Source organism: Crassostrea angulata, chromosome 7, assembly GCF_025612915.1.
Source record: "Crassostrea angulata isolate pt1a10 chromosome 7, ASM2561291v2, whole genome shotgun sequence".
Lineage (NCBI taxonomy): Eukaryota > Metazoa > Mollusca > Bivalvia > Ostreida > Ostreidae > Magallana > Magallana angulata.
Window position 1 is genome coordinate 30,618,734 of NC_069117.1, and position 23,146 is coordinate 30,641,879.

General features: G+C 33.7%; 1 protein-coding gene across 2 annotated transcripts in view; it reads right to left on the minus strand.

Moving 5' to 3' along the window:
• The window catches only part of LOC128192103 (fibrocystin-L-like), a 36,454-nt gene extending 16,797 nt beyond the window's left edge, over positions 1-19,657 (minus strand). Inside the window, exons 1-32 of one of the 2 annotated variants that reach the window (XM_052864557.1) lie at positions 19,522-19,657; positions 17,668-17,738; positions 17,217-17,360; positions 16,926-17,070; positions 16,399-16,502; positions 16,028-16,143; positions 15,667-15,785; positions 11,786-11,981; positions 11,080-11,188; positions 10,509-10,717; positions 10,265-10,341; positions 10,045-10,087; positions 9,747-9,928; positions 9,384-9,473; positions 8,979-9,244; positions 8,728-8,819; positions 8,192-8,478; positions 5,823-5,939; positions 5,532-5,698; positions 5,164-5,391; positions 4,896-5,023; positions 4,404-4,570; positions 4,133-4,299; positions 3,734-3,833; positions 3,041-3,424; positions 2,577-2,846; positions 2,268-2,392; positions 1,819-1,954; positions 1,226-1,406; positions 871-1,118; positions 378-566; positions 53-232 (exon numbers count right to left, since the gene is read on the minus strand). In XM_052864557.1, the coding sequence (XP_052720517.1) occupies positions 53-232; positions 378-566; positions 871-1,118; positions 1,226-1,406; positions 1,819-1,954; positions 2,268-2,392; positions 2,577-2,846; positions 3,041-3,424; positions 3,734-3,833; positions 4,133-4,299; positions 4,404-4,570; positions 4,896-5,023; positions 5,164-5,391; positions 5,532-5,698; positions 5,823-5,939; positions 8,192-8,478; positions 8,728-8,819; positions 8,979-9,244; positions 9,384-9,473; positions 9,747-9,928; positions 10,045-10,087; positions 10,265-10,341; positions 10,509-10,717; positions 11,080-11,188; positions 11,786-11,981; positions 15,667-15,785; positions 16,028-16,143; positions 16,399-16,502; positions 16,926-17,070; positions 17,217-17,360; positions 17,668-17,738; positions 19,522-19,642 (5,158 nt within the window). In that variant the 5' untranslated portion in view covers positions 19,643-19,657. Of the gene's footprint in view, positions 1-52; positions 233-377; positions 567-870; positions 1,119-1,225; positions 1,407-1,818; positions 1,955-2,267; positions 2,393-2,576; positions 2,847-3,040; positions 3,425-3,733; positions 3,858-4,132; positions 4,300-4,403; positions 4,571-4,895; positions 5,024-5,163; positions 5,392-5,531; positions 5,699-5,822; positions 5,940-8,191; positions 8,479-8,727; positions 8,820-8,978; positions 9,245-9,383; positions 9,474-9,746; positions 9,929-10,044; positions 10,088-10,264; positions 10,342-10,508; positions 10,718-11,079; positions 11,189-11,785; positions 11,982-15,666; positions 15,786-16,027; positions 16,144-16,398; positions 16,503-16,925; positions 17,071-17,216; positions 17,361-17,667; positions 17,739-19,521 lie in introns of those variants that run through there. The other variant, XM_052864555.1, reaches the window with a different exon arrangement.
• Positions 19,658-23,146: the final 3,489 nt, after the last annotated feature.

Sequence of the window (23,146 nt, forward strand, 5' to 3'; positions counted from 1 at the left end):
TTTTTCTGATAAAATGAAGCTCTGTAAAGTAGTACAATACTTTTTCCTGTACCTGAGTTGACCACATGTTCAGCTACAAATTGACCCATTGTCAGGGAGACCTCGCCTGATGACAATGAAGGCCTGTCTACAACGTTGACACAGCCCCTGAAGAAGGTAGTCTTGAAGACGTCACAGTAGTCACTCCAGTAGCAGTATTTACCAGCAACAGTGAAGCGATGTCGGAACACTCCTAGGAAAAGGAGATGAAACCACATTTATGAGTTTTTGTTTTAGTGTCAAAATGATTGAAAAAAAACCCAAAATATTTCCAATCAAAGACATCTACCTGGTTTTGTATATTATATCCTTTGACACTAATACAGTGATGAAATTACCTGAAGCAGCAGGTGCCCCACTGTTGAACCCCCCAGGCAGCTCTTCTGTGGACACCTCGTCCTTGACCTGCACCACCCTGGGGGTGAATCCTGTGATGTAGGAGGCGAAGAACCACCTCCACTCCACCATGTCTCCTGTGTAGATCTCCAGGTTCTTTGGATTCCAGGCATAGCCAGACAACTTGAACTCTGTAAATGACATTGAGTATTTATACAGATTACTTTCAGCAACCATTATTAACTGTTTTCTGTTCGTTTTGTACATAAACATCATCAAATCTATTTATTCTAAAGAATACTGGGACAATAAAAGGCATTTGATGGTGTACATAAATTTCTAATTAAAAGTAGAATGCATGGACACTAGCATGGGTTTTGCAAAAGCAGTTGAGACTTAGTACATTGCATGGGATGCATAAGCCTTGTTTTTTTTTTTTATTTACCAGACAGTTAAAAACTGATATTGATTTTAAAATAAAGACAACAAACTTACGTGGATGAACCCCCTGGTTATCCACCTTGTGGATGGTGGCAGTGTCCTGGATAAGACAGACGATCTGAGTGGTGCTCACTGACTCGATGGCACAGTCATACTGACCGACCTTGACCTTCGTCCCAGTGGTGTTGGTGGAGAACCCCTCCCCTGTAATCGTGACCCTGGTTCCTCCCATTACTGACCCACTGAGGGGGTACACGTTGGTGATGCGGAACTTGATATCCAGGGAAGGAATATTGTTGGAACTGGAATAAAGAATTGTTCTCTTTATACCTATAATGATCAGCTTATCTGATTCTTTTTGTTTCTTTTTTTAAGTTGAAGTCATGAATTAAATTAGAAATATTTTTACCCATCAACGGCTAATCCACTAGATCCAGAGAGTTTGATTGGATAATTTCCTGGCTGCATGGCAGGCAGGACAGCAGTTACTGTTGTCGTGGTGATGGAGGAGATGGATACAGTCGTGTCTCCAATGGTTAATGTGCTCGATGTGTCAAAGTTTGAACCACTGATGGTCAATGTTTCACCTCCTGTTAGGAAAATATTGGACTTTAAGATCATTGGGAGGAAATATCATAAGGAAAACAAGTGATTTTATGTCTATTAATAAATGTTTGCCAAGTATTACCTCAGCTTTCAAGTCATCATGTGTACAGTAATACATTATTATTATAATATCTTATATATAAATCTAGATTTTTCTGAGAGTGTTATCCTTTTTTTCCTATGTTCTTTTATAAATTGTAAATCAATTTAAACATGAAAATGTGTTCCATAATCTTCAACACTGAAAAAAAATATACATGTATATATCGGCATACAGGTGCTTATTGTGGAATCCAAAATCCATTAAAAAGGTATATGAAACAATGTAAAATGTATAGAATTCTTTATACAAGTTTTAAAAGTATAAATAGAAAATAAAAATAGAAGTGGACAAACCTCCAACAGACACTGTGGACGGACTGACAGAAGAGACCACTGCCATTCCTGAACTAATGTAGGTGTACTGACTGCTGTAGGTCTCTGTTCCTCCACCAGCCTTGTTTACCACCACATCTCCTGTAGTATCAGTGTTCTGTAAAAATCAAAGTACTGAATGTACTGATAAATGAATACAGCATGTATTCACATTTCATTACCATTTGACCACTTAACAAGATATCATGATTATCATGAATTGAGGTTTGCATATGAAGAAAGCACTGAGTCTTTGAGTTGAGTGTGTAACATGTTCCTGGGGTTGGTTTCCAAAGGGTCAATAAAATTAGTTTACTTCTTGGGTATGAATGGTTGTATTATGTTGTGTGCTTAATTTTAGTAAACAGCTTTGCTTCTTTAAGACACAACATGATGTGAAATTTAACAGCTGTCAATAAGCATTAACTTACAGAATTTGGGGCAGTGCAAACAATTTGTGTTGGGGTGGTAGACTTTGTTTTGCAAGGTGATCCAGCAATAGTGACATTGTCATCCTCACTAAAACCATAGCCAGTCAGAGTGACATCAATTCCTCCTATTTAAACAAAAGTCATATTGTCATTTCAAATAAAGAAATTAATATTAAATTCTACTAATTTCCTTTCTTGATTTTGTTTGTAAGTACAAACATGCTTGGAAGATAATGATATACATGTATATTTCTCAACATTAACTATTTTTCTTTCCAATTGTGTGATGAAAAATATTATTTGAAATACCTCCGAGATTAGATGTCAACGGAGAAACACTGGTGAGTTGGAACGGGTAGGTGAAGGACACAAGGCCATTCGCATTGGATGTACAACCTTTGGAAGCAAGCACAATTTCTATTGGATATGACCCTGCAGGCCCACTGCCCACAGTACAGACAATCTGTGTGGTAGTGGAGGATTTGGGGGTACACTCTACGCCACCAATTGTAACATTGTGATTGGAGAAGACGGTGTCAAAATTTGTCCCAGTGATGGTGATGTCACTTCCTGCTGTGGCTGCAATGTAAAATTGAAAAAAATTCAATCAAATATATACAGTAATGTAAAATTAAAGCAAATACACTGTATAATAGAACTTTGCAAAAAATGAACACATATTAAAATCTGTTATCTGTGTTTCATTTACATCTGCAAAGTTCATACTAATGTATCTTCAGTGAAGACTTTTGTTTGACCTTAGATTGACCTACCTGTTGTAGGGGTCACAGAGGTCACTGTCATGGTGGCGGCCATGCTCCATTCAAAGGTACAGTCCCCGCTACATTTAGTGGGAATGTCATTGATATAGGCCATCACCTGTGGCTTGTCATGGTATGTCAGCAACATGTCACCCTGAATGGGGTCAAAGGTTATCCCACCATCCTTGACCGTGACGATGCTTAAAACGACATCCACACCGGACAGTTGACTTGTGAGCGTCATCTCCTCCTGATCGCCGGCATTTGTCAGGAAGGCCACACTCAGGTCAAACGCTGCACAGTCTCCATGACGATAAGCATATACCTTCCCCATCTCTGGGAATCCAGATTCCAGCATCTCTATGAGGGCTTCCCCAGTAACATCATAGGGAATTCCTGGCAAATAGGGGTCAGACAAAAATTAACATATTTGTAATATGACATCTACAAAATGTGAAGTATTAAATGATCAAAATACCCCTATCTTTACGCTTATCATAGGAACTTTAAAAACAATAATGTACATTGATGAATTTTCTTGATGCACCTTTATATATAGCAATAGTTTCAAATTAACCAGTATAAACTGTATTAAAAGTCTTTTTTTTTACTTTTTGCTGTTGTAAATGAACTTGTCATCATACATGTATATCATAACAGTATAATAAGTTGTAACTATAAATTGTGAGAGCTAGATGGTTGTACCTGATCTGGATTTTCCTTTGAAGTTGACAGTGAAGCTACCCTGAACTGGGGGGGAGGCTGTCTCGGTCCTGACCACTGACACCACACCGCCGGCCACAACCTGAGAATCAGACACATTATGCTGCTACATACACGTAGGCAACACAAGTGAAGTAAAAAAACAAAAACAAAAAATATTTTGTCAATAATATATCTTATGTGGGGGGGATAGGGTATAAAATTCATCACACTATTAATTAAATTACATGGTTCCCTATCAAAGCTATTCAAAGGGCATGCATTGACTTCTAAAACCTGAATAAAACAAAAATATACATGCAGATAACAATTCTGTTAGGACACAACAAAATCTCAAACTGGTAGTAGAGGTAAAATGTCAAATTAAAAATTGTGCAGTACCTGGCCACTAACTGACTGGAACTTTGGAAATTTGTAGCCACAGTCAAACGGAACCAGAGTGACCTCGTACGTTGGTGCATTGTTGACGATTGTCTTGGTAACCTTGACCTCATCAATTCTGTAGTCATTGGGAAGGGAAGGTAACATTCTCAGTTCATTTACTGTTGCTGTGGATAAGAACAAGAAAAATGTATAAAAAAAAAATTTCCGTGACATCTCTTAAAATGTATAAAACTTTAATTAGTTCTGTGTTTTGTGGATAGATACTTACACATGTCGGCCTCTGTCAGAGTCTGTTGTCGCCCAATCGTCACTTCATCAAACAGAACTTCCGGGTCATCCAGGAAAACCTGGACCTTGGTCAGCACAAAGTTTGTCCCCGTCGGGATATTTCCAGTCAGAGCACCATACATATCAAAACAGGTGTACTTCCAAATGCTAAGAACAAAAAACAAAATTTTTTAAAATATTCATAAAATGATATTTTAATGAAAATGTGTAGAATGCATCTTAAACAATTTCCATCTCATGATTTTCAAAGTCTTGGAATAATTTTTTTTCATAATTTATATGTTTATTTTTTATTTTGTGGATGAGTGGAGTGAATGAGTGAAATATAGCCTGTGGATATTCCTGATTTGAACATATTTAATAAAATTAATATGCATAAATCACATCATTGGATTAATGGTAGGATAGGCAGCAAGCATTGCCTACATGTACATAGATCTACACACTTGTAGTAACTGTGTGACTGACTTACTCCGCTGTCTGGTCCATGCTGTGTGAAAAGGTCGAGGATTTTCCAGTCTGTTCTGCATTTTGGTCGTCAGTGTACGAATAGTACAACCTCACAAAGTTCTTCACTAAACCCTTGTAGGCAAAACACAACTAAAAAGGAAAAGAAACCCATTTATGATATAAATGTATATCACAACCTCACATCTAATTCAATTCTCATTACATGTAAGAATAACTTTATGTATGATAGCCTTAGAAAAAAAAAAGATTTTGAAGAAAGAAGTCTTTACCATTCTGACACTCTGCCCTAGGGTCATTCCAGTTGCTTCATCTTTGTAGAGGAACCAAGGATTCTTCACTGAGTACTTCCCACAGAAAGCCTCCTTATCCCCCACTCTGGTCCCTCCCAGTCCCTTTGGAATGCCCCCTTCAAACGTGTGATGAACTTTAGTAGCTACTGGACTGGCAATGGCCTTTGGACATCTGACTCCAAAAAGTTTTGTCAATTCAGTTTGCATCTGTATTTTGGAGAAAAAAAATCAAACCTATTTTTCAATTGAGACAAATTTTGAGTGAACAATTACAAAACAAACATTTATTTGAAGATTAATGTAATGTTTAAGATTTAAGCAAAAATTTTAGGTACATATGTACTTACATCACCAGCAGATAAATCATAAGGCAACAAAGGTGATGTCACTCCAGCCATACTCAAAGTAAAATACTCTCCATTGGGTTCCCCCTTTTTCTGCTCGGTGACAGAAATTCCAAGTGTCTCTCCATTTGATCCAGGGTATGTCTTGTATTGAAGATCAGGAACATCACCTGTAAGTATATTTCGATAAACTAATAAACAAATTAAGTTTTTCTAGGTTATTTATTTTAAAATTATAAATAAAAGTTTTTAACTTGCCTCTTTTTGAAGAGAAGGTGATGGTCAACACAATACCAGCTCCGTTGGCTTTAGGGGCGGCCGTCACTGTTAGAGATTCCGAGGAATGGAAGACGGGAAGTTGCAAAAGGGCATTTCCAATGTCAGTTTCAGATGTGGATGTTGTTAGAAGGGCTGAAAAAAAGATAGGATTTGTATCTCTGTAAGACATTTGTGGAAAAAATTCCTCTGTAAGTAAACCAACAATTTGCGTTTAACTTAATAATAACAATAAAAAGTCCAGAATATGGGAAAAACATACACATTGAGATGTAGAAGCCACATTTAAAATTTTCATAAAATTCATGTCATGAAAATCTTTTAAAATCTTAAATCATGTAAGAATTACTGAATTTCCCCAGGTTTAGCCACATATATTATAATTGAAGTTGATACTGTAAAACGAGAAAATTTAGCGCATACGTATTTTAGCGCAAACGCAAGTGCCAGTACATTAGCACAATTATATTTTAGCGCATGCATCTTTATTTAAAAAAGAATACAAAAAATTAATGTTGTTGTTTTATAAACGATCATGCCCAAAATTAAGTCCTGTGTTCACTTAAGCACATGAACACAACGACTTTGATTTCTATCTCGCATGCACGGTAAACTGTCCTTGAGAACAATACACTTACTTTTATGTAAATTGTCAGCAGATAGATATGAAAACCTCATTTATTGGCGATGATGTGCAATTTTTGTTGGTAAACAAATTTGAGTAATCGGACTTTGAATTTAACGTGTCGACTTGGATAACACTAGAAGATTCCCGAAACTAAAAGTGAAATCGAATGCTACCATGAGTTTTGATCACCACGAGAGAATCTTTTACATAGTAATTTTACATTAAAAAAAACACCTAAAATAGGTTTCGTCTTGTTATCTTTATATCCACTAATCAGAGATCAAAGAAATTATGATCAATCATGTATTGTCAGCGTTAACGATCGCCATGCTAAATCACATTTTCACCTCAAGGCGCTAAATGGAAGTGTCATGGGGACTGGGGAGAAGCCCAATTTTCAAGGTACTAATGAGAGATATTAAAAAGCAATTAACTCTTTACCCCTTAATGCCACCTTTTGACGCATAGGCCATATCCTTAACAATCTACCCTGGGCTACCCTTAGACTGTTTTCAGATGAACTGAAAACAGCTGGTGTGTGTTTTTGAATAGACTTATTACAGGTCTTAGCAAATCAAACACATAGAAAATTATATATCAATGGATTTGTAATAAATTAAAATTTTAATATTCATTGAAAAAAAAATTTTTTAAGTCACTAATAAAGCAATACAGGTGCTAACAGGTATATGAAAATAAAACTGAGTGTTCTACATTAAAGCTTTATTAAGAATAATTTCACAACAGATACTTGATAAACATATTTAAAACTGTATATATTACAAATAATTATTTAATAATTTTTATAGAAAGATTCCATTATCATCATGGAATTCGTTTTTTGATAGTAAATAATTAAATGTACCTGTGGCTGACTTTTCAATTCATGTCTATCATTTTCAGACTTATATTTACGGTTTTTTTTCAATAAACATGTTAAATGGTGTAAGAGGATTTGATAAATCTAGCATGTTAACTAAATAAGTGTGTTGACTTTTTGAAAAAATACAAATTTACCGGTATATTCGTGTATTTAGGGGTTGCAGGTAATGCACACCTTGTGTTCCGTTTTCTGTAACTACACAGATTTTTCCACAAAATTTTGCATGAATTTGACATCTGGCTTTCATCTTTCAATCTCACTACCAATAAATCTAGAAAATTCTGCCTCTATACTTGATTATAAACAAAAAGTGAAAACATGTGCGATGTCCGCATCGTAGTCCGCCATCTTTGTTTATTGTAGTAATGCATCACGCCACCATACACAGGTAAATCACATGATATCTTTATTTAGAATGAGTGAACAACCATCCGTATACATGGCCAGGTGTATACCAGTCAATGTTTATAATAAACAACAGGTGTTGAGGGGTCTAATTAAGAGCTGTGTATAGGGTGCGTCAAAAGTCGTCATTAAGGATATGGCCAGGGTCGTCAAAACGCGTCATTAAGGGTTAAAGGATAGACACCTCTAAGGGGAAAAGAGTTAAAACTGAATTAATTAATCCATGTTTAGGCACTGATACCCGATAACCCATACCGTTTACCTGTGTAATTGTTTAAAGAAATGGACTGACGTTATCGTTTTGCAACTTGAAGAAATCTAATACATATGGAAAATCATTGGCGCACTATTAATTTTAGCGCTCAGAGGCAGTTGCGCCAAAGGCGCTAAAATTTGTAGTGCGCCATATTTTCTCGTTTTACAGTATCAAAATTCTAATGAAATGATTCCCTGTTTTGAAGATAAACTCACTTGTGTAAACTTTATCTAGACCCAGTCTAAAGGTGGCATCAGAAAATCCTCCACTGTTCTCAGTCAGATCCACCACTTGCACTTCATCCACACTGGTTCTGGTGGAGAATCCACTCAGAGTGATCGTCTGCTTCTCTCTAACAATGCTGGAGCTGACAGAGATTTTCTGATTCTCCTGCTTGGCTGCTGGAATGCTCTCATTGGTCAGTTTAGTGTTGTACAGATGAGCAGCAACCTTAGCAAATGCTTCACCAGAATTCTCTCGGTGAAGAATTTCCAGGTAATACCTAAGAATACAAGATTTTTTCAATTTCAAATGGGTTATACAAACTTTCAGAAGCTTCAAAAGTGCTAAATAGCAATAATATGATTAGAGTTACATGTATTTCAAGTCATACTCCATCTTCTTTTATCTCAAATTATTCTATATGATGTTGTAAGAAAAGAGTATCTACAGTCATTATTTTTTTAGGCTAGCAAGTGATTATTAGCAATGCATTTCAGGGTTTTTAGTATTATCAAATTGATTAACTCACTTATTGTTTGCAGTGAGGTCAATTCTCTGTGACTTCTGCTCTGGATATTTGCTATAAGATTTGGTGTTGGACTTCACAAAGGCTATCTTGGTCTGCAAAAAATACACAAAATTACAATGAAATTAAACAATTTTTAAAAAACAGAATACATGTGTATTACAATATGTGGATGAACTTTCAGAAAGCAAGTTTGTAATATGTTCTTTCATTTTCTCAAAAGTCAAACTGAAAAATATACAGCTATGTTTTACCTTATCATTGGGGTTTTCACTGTTACTCAAGTAGAGGCTTGCTCCATCATCAGCCTTGACCATAAACGAATAATTTCCAGAGAACGGTGGAATGAAGTACCCACGGGCCCGTGACACATAGTTATCCATTTCTTCACTGAAGTATGTCTTATCCGTGTGCGACAAGATGTAGTCCGAGGCGGAATTGTTAAAAAGCAGAACATCGTCCAAATTGGAGTGTGATTTGGTTGTGGTATTCCAGATCTCCAGTGTCAAACCTCTGTTGCCTACAAAAACACAGAAAAAAACCCTAAATTAGTCGCAGAAATATACATAACTCAGTGACCATTCAAATGCTCTCATGTAAACATGGAAATTTGAAATCAGTTTTTCCCTACTGGGTTGTTTAATCTTTTTTTTTTTTACCTGAGAAAGTAGTTGGCACAGGTGATGGCTGTGCAGAAGTTGTGCAAATGATTTCTGTGGATGTCAGTGACTCGACATTACATTTTCTTCCTGAAATTGTTTTGACAAAAGGTATTACAATGAATAAAAATATGTGTCAAAAATTTATTCTTAAACATTACCAATTTATTCTATCAAAAAAACAAATCAATTATATATTTTATCCCTTCTCCTTTTGCGTAACCAATTATATTTAAACAATCTGAAGATTTATCAAATTAATATTTTTTTTGTAGTTCAAATAAAAAACATCAAAAGTAATTACAACCCCCCCCCCCAAATTTTTTCTTTTTTTTTTTTTACTAATAAAGAGAGTTTGGTCACCTCCAACAAAGACTTGGCTCTTTGCCTTGGTTTCATCAAAGTTGCGTCCGGTAACGGTGACCTTGGTACACCCTTCGATGCTGCCAGTGCTTGGTGAGACAGATGTGATTTCTGCGTAGGTCTGGTATTGGTAGATCTGTCCATTACGACTCAAATAGAGGCTGCTTCCTTGGCGACAAGATCTACAAAAGTCGTGCATAAATACCATTACATCAAAACCTCATTAATTTCTATATATAACGAGATGTTAAACAAAACTTCAGAAAAGCATTGGAAACTGAGTACCAGTAATACATACCTTCCAAATCCATCACTAATGATAAAGCTTGCATTGTTGTTGCCTGTATGAATAAAAGTTCAATTATTTTATTATAAAGTTAATTTTTTTTCCTAGTATCATTTTAAAATATGATTGATTTGACTAGTTTACATCTAAAAGCATTTTTAACTTCAAGTATTGCTTGTATAATCTATGTCAATCAACTTCACAAGTGAAAAAGAGATACATAAATACTCACCGACAAAAGATCCTCCAAGTTTACATTTCATGTATCCATCATTACTTGTACCATCATTATTAAGGGCCATTCCATAGCTATGACAATGAATAAAATTGTTTATTTAAATGAGAAATCATTTTCCCCATGAAAAGTTCCTGCTCCTTGCTAATTAATACTGTTGATCAAAAATGTACGCTGTATTAAAGTACATATTTTCATCATTATTAAATAATGAACGACCAATCGATAATTAAACACTTACAAGACATCATTCTCATTTTCCTTCTTCAGCTGACACAACATGGGGCCCCCGTACACCCTCACGATTTTCTCTGTCCTCCCGTTAGAGCTCACTTCCACATTGGTGTCGAAGCGATCGGTAAACATCTTTCCCCTGATCGTAATAACACTACCGGGGGCCACTGCTTCACTGTCAAGGGAGGTAATTGTAGGTGTTCTCCCCGAATGTGGCTATCATTAAATAGGATTTGAGTTATTTTTAATGGCTGGCTCTGGGAAAGTTGGTATTGTACTTGATTTGACATGTAGATTTTGTTTATTAGAAACATGCATTAAATTTCACTAGGATTCAATTTGATCAGTATGCATTTTGTAAATTTATTAACCATGAATATTATTTATTGAAATAGTCCAATCTTCATAACTAAATATAGAGAAAGGGCATATCAAAATTATCATGCTGTGACATAGTAATGCACAATTTTCAATTTCTAACGTAATTACGTACGTCATGTAATTATTGAAAGTTTATTTTGATCATTGATAACAGACAGTTCGAATTTCTAGACATATGTGATCTCACAAATTCTTACCCTAAATCGACATTTGCTGCTGGTGGCACTGCCACAGTGTTTATTTTCTGGCACCTTTTTCCCGTCAACAGTAAGTCTGACATAATATGTGTCATCTTTCATTCCAGGTCTAAAAAACAAATCATAATTAAATTAATATACATATCATCTGGACAAAATTTACAATCAGATAATTGCAGAATAAATATTAATTTGGGAAGTTTTCAGCTTGCAGTAAAAATTTTAGGCTTTTATTGTTTTTACAGTTTTATATGTATCATGTCTGCGAAACATTCATGCAACATCATGTATTATTTATGGAGGTCATTCAATTAATGTATAGAATTAAAATAAAATTAAAATTTTGTTGTTATGACAGATTAATTTAATGCAATAAGCAATAAAACTGGCATTTCTTTGGCATGTACTTTAGTAAAGAATGTAAAATAAATACTACAGTAGGTGGTTGTTGGGGGGGGGGGGTTGTAATTTGGTAAATGTGCACTTTAAATAATTAAGGTATATTAAACAACATTTTTAAATGCTTTGCATGAAAACTATATTGTTTATTTCAAGTTATAGTACACTGTTACTGGGTATTTAGCAATAATCTTATAATGTCGTAAACCATTTAAACTGAACAATAAAATCATGTCATTCAGATTGAAAGAGGTAAACAGTGTGCATTATTGCTGTTTCAAAATCTGAAATCTATGAGGCAACTTACGGAGTGTAACACATGACTTTGACCTCGGTGGTGCCGTCCTTGCTGACCGGACAGTCGTAGGAGGTGGATCCCGACACCAGCTGGACCTGGTTGCCCTCATTGATGTTGTCCTGGGAGAAGCCCCGCCCACTGATGAGGAGGCGTGTCTCTCCACACAGGCTGCCCTCTGTTGGAGTGATGGAGTCCACCTGGGGCTCTGAAATCGATCCAACACACAAAATCAATTTGATTTTAACTGGTTATATACGAATGAAAAGAGACCAATACTTTTATTGTGATAGCAGAGTGACCATCTCTGTTCAAAAGGAATACCATGTAGTTGTATCTATATATTGAAATACTATTTACATTGCCTCTATCATGGTCATATACATATAGTTTACTATTCACAACGCTTCTATACAAAGCGTAATTGAGTTAGAACTAAACGGCCATGCATGCTTATATATTGGCAATTCCATCAATAAAATTGATCAATATACAATGTACATATGTTTAGTTAGATTTCTTTGTGACTATTGGAATTGTCATTCATTTTGTAAATGACATACTTATGGTTCACCTTTTGAATACTGGTAGTTTATACCAAAAACAATTATGAAAGAGCAATAACGCAGAAACAAAATAGCAATGGGACTATATCAGTGTTATCATGTATAGCAGAAAATTGACATCAATACCATTGATCAGCTGTTGACAGAGATATCTAATCTTTCACTATTCCCCACACAGTTTCATGAAATAATAAACCCAAATTCATTATGATTTAAAATTTGATGGTGGAATCTTTTTAAAAATTATCAGCAGAAGGAAAGTTAAAATGGCTGCTGTTTTTTAGAGGTTCAAATCGCAAAAACTAACTATTACAGCATCTTATTAATAATGACACAGAACATTTACCCTGTCTAGGTGGTATATTATATATATATATATCAGCTATAATTGTGTGGTTGTTTATCGTATATATAGCTTTGTCATTGAACATAAGCATCATTGGAAATTAAGACTATCATGGGGAAAAAAAAAAATTAAAAATGCATCAACAGGGAGATCGATCAAAGACAAGGACAGGATCTACAAAAATTTTAAAAGCACTTCAAAGGCCACCTTAAAGGCTTCACACCTGTGGACTTATCGAATATACAATCCTAAACATAAAGAGAAACAATTAAACATGTCAGAAACTGTGACATTCAAAACTTGCCATAAAAACCTAACCTATGTTTTATACACGATACATCCTTCATTGAATAAACATTACTGCTTCGGATGGCTTGAATGACCTAGCTATGAATAATCAAGATTGCTTCATTTTTATTCCCTCCATTAAAAAATGCTCTTTGTTCTGTTTGGGTACATTGGTACTCAAGTATTAAGATAAAGTAAACCTGGTTACTTCAAAAAACATATACCTGGTTAGCATGAAAAATCATTTTTAATTATTAAAAAAACCTTTAAATGAATAGGAAAAAAATATGCTCCACAATTGATCTTGATGTATCAAGGTCACAAGCTCTTAACAAAGATGATTATAAATGAGTTGACACTTTTAAGTCTCATTTACTTATCATTCAATTTAAGAAAAAAAATCTTCTATTAACATATCAATCAATATCAATCAGTGAAAAAAAAAATAGTAAAATTTTCAAGATGGCTATTTTTTCAGCTTAATTGTAGATTTAATTTTGAAATAACCATTATATATAAATGGAATAAAGCTGAAATTAATGAAAAAGGAAATGTTCATTCAATGATCTTAAGCTTTATACACATTTAATTATATACTGGTATGTATCATCTATTCCTCTTAGTCTAGTCCCTAAATATTCACCTTTCAAAGTTTGATTTAACACCACTTCTTTTATAATAGTTTTCATCCTTATAAAATCTCTTGATGTATTATAATCTCATTAAAAACATATAAAACCAATTACATAAACCGCCCTATAGAAATTGATTTCATTCGCAGGTAAGAATTATTTATACCTTTAGGTGCTCTTTCGACTGCAAATAGTTTTATCTTTAAATGTCTTTCGTTATAAAAAGTTAATTTAGATGGCTTTTGTCACACGTAAATACAAAAAGCCAATATTTGCATTCAATCACTTCAATCTTTTCTTGGACGTGTAAACGTACGTCATTCTTGTTTCAAACGTATTAAGAACCTAATATTTCTACCTGTACTCTAAAATAGCAGTGTTTGGGGAGTGTTTTATTTTATTTTTCTTTTAAACTTTATTACATTGCACACGTCAGCAATTTTGCGGTTGTTTAAATGCTTAAAAAACACTAAAACAATAATCTTTAATCCATTTTCTAGTAATACTTACAATATTTATTCTCACAAATGTCTGTAATTTTAATCAATTTATTTTTTGACAGCAGAAAACAAGAAATGTTATCTTCTGAATACCAGAGACATGGCCAGTGAACGAATATTAGATAAAACCATCGAATTTAATAAATTCTTAACCTAAAAATATATACTACTTAAAATCACACATTATACATTTATGAATCTAAGTGAAAAAAAATATCTATGGTTATACAGGGCTGAGCTTGCTGAGAAAGATAATCAGAGTTGGATTTACGTTTCAGTGGCGTCGGACGCAAATTGAAAGTTGGGGGAGGGGGGGGGGGGTTATAGAAAATCTTGACAAGCGAAAAATAAAAAAAAAGATATAGCCTACCAACGATAATAATTTTTATTTCCATAATAGCACGGACCAAGTTTTAGGATAAATGCAGCGAAACGCATACATATTGGACAGAGAGTGACAAAAACAATCAAAATCAATAATAGTCACGTTATCCCCTCCATCCCCCCTGCCGACCCTTGTTGAAAATAAAATGGACGATACAAATACTTACATGTACTAATAAAACATTTTTTTCCATTACATAAACCATGCTAATAAGTTGACCAGTTTAAAAGAGAGGTTCCATCGGTTGTGAGATGTTTATCTATTTTTTTTTCATTTTTCCCGCTCGGATTTGATTTAACATTGCTAAAATTGAAACCGATACGGAGAGCCCCGACTTTTCCAGCGAAAGTGTTGGAAGGAGTCGGGTGGGGGTCTTAACTTTATTTAATAACAATGTTCATAAAAAATAGATAAGATGTTAATATTGTTACAGTATTCAATCAAATAATATCGTATCAGACATACAGTGTGTATTTATTTTTGTTTTATTTTTTACATTTTTGTACATGTATGTTGCTCGATTTCACCTCCACCCCTAGGCACCCCGAAATAAACAAATGCTCAAATCTGAATGAACTTTTTTCCTTTCCTTAAAATACAGATAAAATGAATTGTATAAAATAATCAAAACTGACATCAGTGTAAAAATATTAACATGTAACGTTACAGTATATTGTTGGCAATTTTCACGCTTAATAACTGTATCAAATTATTATAATAATGCATGTAGGCCTACATGAATTTCTTTTGATCGTTTCTGACCATTCTTATAATTTCCATGCGCGGATCTAGAGAGGAGGGGGGGGGGGTAGAGGGATCCGAACCCCCACCCCCCGGTAAAATTCAAATTTCTTTAAATTACCCAAAATATGCCTCGGACCCCCCCCCCCCCCGCAAACTCAGATAACCGTCAGACCACCCCCCCCCCCCCACCCCCTGGAAAAAATTTCTGGATCCGCGCATGATTTATTTTAATTTGCTCTGAAGTATAATATTTTCTATTTTGTAGCCTAGTATAGGTATACATACACCCAGATAAAATTAGCGCCTCGGCTCATAAGAAATAGATCAAAAAGGAAAAATGACAAAATTATTGACACGAATGGTTCAGTACAGAAATACGACTTGTTTCACCAGTCGATCGCATGCATAAATAATCATAGTGTGCATGCTTACCCACGACGTTTGAATTTCCGCTTCCGTCGTCACATAAATTCTTAGCACAAGTGGTTCCACTCGGACAAGCTGAACAGGGAGTTCCCGTTAAGTATGGAAATTGTTTGTTGTAGTTTCCCCTTAAAGCAAAGCAAAGCATATAAATAAGATCACTACATATAATTTTTATATAAACAATGAATAAAATCTGAAATTGAGTTCATATTGCAAAAATATATCATATAAAGAGCAAAATAATTATTAAAATTAATATTTTATTTTAATACTAATCTTGTTCTTCCATCTTCTTTGAAAATAGCGCAATAATTAGTGAGTAAAGTTATATTCCCATAGACCTGATAAGTTGAATCACGTGACTTACCCTGGACCGTAGTTGCAGACGACAATGGTCCCGCCATTGAATGATGAACTCAGTCCAGTAAATGATGAACACGTGTGGGCAGCACAGCCTACATATTCCGAATTAGCCCATACGACCTTTGCAGGAAAAAACAACAAATCATGATAAATGCAAAGGAAGTCAAAAGATTGATTGATTCGGTGTTGTTAAACGTCCCATTCAAAAATAAAGTATCGTGTCGCATTTTGCTATGACAAAGTACCTTGTATGACTTGAGCGTGTAAATAAATCGCCTTTTTTACATTACATTTTGTAAATTGATGATAAATTAATTAATATATGAATATAAAGGTAAATTAAACATGATAAGAGATCGAAGTAGGAGCATGTACCTGCGTGTAGTGTCCGCATACGGCGCTGCAGGCCTTAGTGCTGTAGGTGTAGTCTGTCTTCTCATCGTCCCAAGCCTTCACCGCCGCCGTTGGACTTGCTGTACCTGATGCAAATTCATTTATAATCTAAAGTTAGTTTTATATTTCTAAAATAAAAATTAGATTGACTTTTCATTTGATTCCAAAATTGCATATCTTAGTCGACCAGTATAAAAAAGAGTTTATATTAGCTGATCTAAAAAGCCACGTTTCAAGAAAACTTGATATATATTCGTTCTCTCTCTCTCTCTCTCTCTCTCTCTCTCTCTCTCTCTCTCTCTCTCTCTCTCTCTCTCTCTCTCTCTCTCTCTCTCTCTCTCTCTCTCTCTCTAATAATCATAATTAATTGACGTTAAATTTTTTTTAGTCTTTACCGAACTTGCAGACGTATTAAATATCTTTTTTTTTTAAACTGTTGAAAAGTTTCAAAATCATTTCAAAATAACACCCAATTCATGTTCCCCAAAAATGTTTAAAAAAATACTCACTTCTAGAAGTAACATAAAGATTTTCTCCAACGTAACTGAATTGTGACGTCAGAGCTTGCGTGTCTGAGGTGCGCGCTGCATTGTGCCCCCATATACATTTTTTAGCGTAGTTTTCCGCAACTGTAGCAAGTTCAGCACTCCATTTCTAAAATTAACACAATATAAATAAATGATACATCTTGTTCAAAAAGCGATTGATCCATGAATTTGTCTATTTCTCTCCCTCCAGGAGGCTGTGATTTTTAATACTTAATGGAATAAATTTATTCTTAAATGATTTTAATTACTGACCATTTTCAGCATATTTGTGGCTGTGGGGCTGACGATGGATCGTGCGTCATTGTGTGCGTCCAGGTACTCCTGTGACGCCGTGGACGCCTGTCGACGCTGCCGCGTGCTACGAACCACTCTGACCCTGCCAGCAGGGTTGCTCAACTATTCAGAGAGAAAATAAAAATTGAAACTAAAATAAAATAAAAACTTTAAATAATTATATAAATTTTCATTTTAACTTCGTTTACCATCATTTCTGCATGCAATGAATTGTTACGTCTAATAGTGAGGGATGCAATGAAAATTGAATTTTAAAACTTTAAAATAAAAAAAAAATAAAAGGAAAAAATGATATAAATTTTTTATATAAAGGTTTGTTGTGTACTAATGTTGAGACATGTTCCATTTGATCGGTTCAATGCATAATGAATCAGTTTGCGTGCTGTTTGCAGAAAATTGAACCCCGTACCTCGAGCTCAGGTAATTGATCGGCTGTTGCCACATCTCGTTGGTACACCTGGAAGTCTAGTGCATTTGTACCTAAAACCAAAAAATAATATTAAAAAAAAAAACGATTAAAATGATTGAAATGTCCCAAATAAGAATGATTGTAAGTGCTCCAAGGGAATGACGTCATTTTTTCTTGCTGATTAGATCTCCAAAATCTGGATGACTGTTTTTAACTGTATTTTTAATCTTACTTATAGGCATTTTGCAATAATGAATCGATATAGTTTAATTCTGATAAACCTTTTATTGCAAAAATATACCAAGGACAACTTTTATGGTGGCAGAGGGATGCTTTTAGAATATTAATCATTCGATTTATTTTCACTTCCTTTATTGTTGTTTTTTTTTAAGAGTTATTTTAAAGCGATTTTAAAATGACTGCACGATTCTCTTTAAATACTCAATTTGTTAAGCAAAAGTATATATAAATGTGGTTGTTTTTTTTTCAGGGGGCATGAGGAAATCGGATTATTCCACGTTTGATGATAAATTCCTGCCTCACTGCCTCACTTCATGTCCACACATGTAGGATAATTATAAGCAGGGTCAATGTAATTAGTGTCCGAGTCCGTTATTTTATAAGCTGTACTCCTAAAAACTCACTGTCACAGTCGGTGACAAATTATATAATTATAATTATTACGAAATGTATAATATTAATTAAGAGTCCTTTGTTTTTAATTAAACGATTTATTTATTTTTTTTTTTTTTTGTAGAAGCTTGGGTAAACAAAAGATTTTCTGTGGATTATAGTAAATATTGAAAATTTTATGGGGCAGTGCATGATTGAAATTTACTTTTCTTCAACGATTTATTAAAGATTTAATAGTAAATTTTAATAAAAATGGTATATCTAAATTCGAACAGAAATGTTCATGTACTCGTATATATTTACAATAATTAATATTATTTATTATAATATACTAATGTCTAGTATATCATGTGTTTATCAATGATGTACTTGCAAAATTGTTGTATATGCACTAATTTTAGTACTCCAAGAGCTTTAAAATTATCAATCATATGAAATTGTAAGTTTTTTAAGAAATTGCGGTTGTACCATTTATATACTTAACATAAGACAAAACAATGAAATATGATCAAACAAAACCAAAAATGCACACATCCTCGAATTTTTAAAACATTCGCTGTAAAAGAAGAAAAAAACCAAGAATGATGAATAAAGAGAAAAATATTGCAACAACACGTATTTTTTTTAATGAATTGAATATTGAATTTAATCTCAGTTTCATGATCTATTTACAGATTTCAGGTGACCGTATGGTTTAGACAAGTTTGTTTTTTTAAGCACAAATTTTATTGTATAATAATATACACATGATTCGAACGCAAGGTCTGACGACATGACATGACAATGTGCTTACCCTATGAAAATTACAACTGAGTTTTAATATAAAAATACGTACTACAGACAAGCATTAAATTGATACACGTAATTTTATAGGAGTACATGTGTTATATAGATAGTTTTTGTTTGAAGTTTGTTCCAGGCAGTACTACTTATGAAGAAAAATAAACCAGTGAATCTCTAATAAATCGTTGAACATAATATTATATAAAATAATACATTGGTTGAATTTGACATTTAGTAACTCTTCATGTGTAGTTAAATGAATTGATAATGAAAAGCCCGTTACGTATAATTGAAAAAAGAGTAATGAAAATAAATTAGATAATAACATTTATATACACGTATGATATATATTTATATCTATTAGATATATATATGCATGTAGAAACAATAAAACTTACCATAATTAAAGACTAAACTCCACAAACAAAAGTTCACTGCCAAATTTCTCCATTTTTCGTGAATTTTTCTCTGGCATGTCATGTCCATGCTTTGTAATCACATCTATTATAAACTGAGAGGAGAAACAATCCCCGTCCTTATATAGACAGTCAGGCTCCATTGGACACCGGAGGTTATTGGCTCTCGATTTAAATGTCCACAGAAAAGCATTGATTTAACTTGTTTATTTTCTTAATTGAATGCTGTTTTCAACCTGTTGTTGGCCATTGTAATTACAGGGTTTCTTTTGTACGGTCTCAGGCACCCGGCGGATGATATCATTATACATAAACCCGAAACGGATTAAAAGCGTATTAATTCCTTTATCGTAAAAGGCAGGTCTATTATTTTGACAATTTTGGACGTCATCAAATGTACCCGGCTTTTGACCGGTTTAATTTATTTTTGCGTTTTTGTGTTTTAAATCACATAATGTAAGATGACCACCGGTAAGGTCGATACATATTCAGGGTATGTATATGTAGGTCGTTTAAAACCTTAAAGCACTATACCTATTGGCGCGGACAATTGCACTGAGTTTCTTTTACATCTTTTTTTGTGTGTCTTTTAATGTGAATGCAATGAAAAAAAAGGGGTGGGGGTTAAAGTGAAAAATGAATATATATAAGGATTACATTTACTATCTATTATTACGTAGAATATTTAGAACATAAAAGCATTAGCCATGCACAAAGAGACGTGCAATTATAAATGAATGAGAATACTAAGACACCACATAGACTGTTGAAAGAAATTAAGTGAAATTACCATACATATCATAATCTCAATGCTGATAAATCAAAAAGATTTAAAAGATTATGTAATAAATAGTTACTGTTGCAATTTAAAACGAAAAGACCATTCTGGCATTGTCACGAATATTCCGTTATCAAAGAAATACTATTAATCAACAGATCAAAAGGCAGGACAGCAATATACATGCATACCTTTATATCAAATGAGGGGGAACATCCTCCTAAATTCTGATTTTTTCATGCCTTCTCTATTGCACAATTGCTCGTGCGTGTTTGATTTGCGTTATATTCCTTACTACATGCATATAATTATACAAACTGATACACCGATTTACCAACTGCCAATTCTTCTGAACAATGTCTTATTTCATGTGTACTGTATGCATTTAATTTTAGGATTTAATTCGTTTCAGGTTTCTCATTGGAAAATAAATCATTTTTTTTTTGGGGGGGGGGGGTATTGAGGTTGTAGACTAAATTTATTCTCTGGTGATTTGGCCTTAGCTTATTTATTACAATTAACAATATGTTTAACAACCAACCTATCACCTACTTGATGAAAAGGTATATGACTGTCATTATCATTTCCATTACCAAGCGATTTTGAAACTAAGGAGGGCAAAGAATTTTCATACAGATGACTTGCTTTAGATGCTTTAGAAACGGTAAAGACGGTTTTATTGTCGCCAGTCCAAAAGTACAGAAGTTCCTAGCATTTGTGGGTTTTGTAGTTGTTTTTTTTTCTTTTGTTTTTGTTGATTTTTGTTTTTCTTTGTTTTGTTTTTTGGTGTTTTTTTTGGATTTGACTGGTCTTACAATGTATATATACGTGAACAGTGTTATTTAAAAAAATTAATGTTTATGTTAAGGCTTTAGATTTACGAAAGATTTGCATGCACAGAGTACATCTTATCACCAATTATTGAATTAGTTCTCATTCACAAAATCACAAGATATTTCCTCTCATTTTTTTCATCAAATCTATGGGTGTTTTTTAAAATAGATAAATAAATAAATGCTGTTTGTTCACAACAACAGGTGTCTGAATATCCGACCATAAAAAAAAAATAAAAGGGAAAGTTTCTTTTATTTGACAGAAAATGAGCAGAAAACTTCATGTAAAAATTATGGAGAAGACAAATAAAGGATAAGCCTGCAAACCAATCCGATTTTTTATTACGGAATTCTAAAAAAATATTAAAAATTCACAACTATATAAGTGTACATATAATAAATGTACACTTGAACAAATTTTAACAGTATAATTTCATATTCATCATGATTTATTTTTGATAGAACGCGTGCTATGGTCGCATTACTCGAACGCTCCGTCTTATAAACAAACATATTAAGTGTTCCAAAAATTATTGTTTTTGTTTTTAAATTCCTAATAACAATCTGTGTAAAATATATATAAGTTGTTTATGTAAATAAGGTATTAAAGATTAAGAGATTTAAATTTCTATATGAACTAAGCTGTTGACAATCCTACGTACGTAGATGTATTTGTGACTGAAAATTATATTTTAAATTTATGTAAATATGTTATCAACTGCAAACGAAAGAGCCCGTCGACCCAACGCAACAGAACGCATTGCGTGTGTACGTTTTTGATATTTTTAAAAAAATGTTTCAGCTCATACGAAACTTACGGAGAGAGCCGAGCGTCAATGCGACGAGACTGATTTCGTAATCAAAGTACTCAAGGTACTTACAGCGGATAAAAGGCACACCGATAGCAGACAAACAGAACTACCCTATAACCTATGCAACTAGTTTATGAAATAAAAAATATATACACATCGAGACAGTCGTTATCCATTAGACACGTAGCATCGGGGGGAGGAGGGGCGTGGCAGCAAAAATTTTTAAAATATTCAAACATAAAAAGTGAATGATCATGGAGTTGCCCCTCTCCTCCCCCAATTTTTTTGGGACCCTTCAAAAATTGAAGTAAAAATAAAGGAAATGATCAGTGAAGATGTAGTTATAAAGATTATGATAATACGCTACCTCCTTCCCCCATTTTCACGATTTTGGAAAGTTGGGGTTTTGTTTGTTTGTTTGTTTTTTTTTTTGGCTTGTCAAGATTATTTGGACGAATCTGGCCCCTACTTTCAAAAACGAGGCTGTCTATTTTGAGTATGATAATTTTAATTTTATTTTTTAAAATCAAATTAACGACCCGCTTGGTTTTTGTTAACAATTAAGTTCAATAATCCTGTTGCTGTTTTAACTGTAAATAGCAAGCATTGAACATTTTTCTTACATATTCAGAAATGATCATCGTAAATAATTAAAATTATGAAATTTATTTTTTTAACGTTTTAAATTCTTTGTTTTTAATTTTTAATTTTACATGTCCATGTAACTCACAGACAAATCTTTCCAATCGAAACTTCTCGAGTCTTTCCGACAGAGATCAGATAATACCTTTAACTTAATCAGATATTTATATAAATGGATTCATCTCCCCTCAAATTTAAGTTACTTTAAATAGTCTGAATACTTCTTGATATCATCAAACTTAATCTCAACAGAAAATAATTGCAATATCTCATTAATTTGATAAAAAAAATTCCATACCTACATGTAAACTGCAGCGAATTTTAAGCAAATAATTATCCCTGAAAAGGTTATTTTACGGTTCATGCTCCGATTCGAAAAAAAATTTCCAAAGGGGAAACAGGGGAGGGGGGGGGGGGGGGGGGTTCGGAGGGATAATTTATTTTTTTTTACAGGGAGAGGGCGTAGGTCTATTTTCATTTCATGCAAATCAGTGTTAATGTTAATCTGATAACACACTCACCATTAAGTTAATTATATTTCAAATTCAGTTTATTTTTTGTATGTGTTAATAGAATTTATCA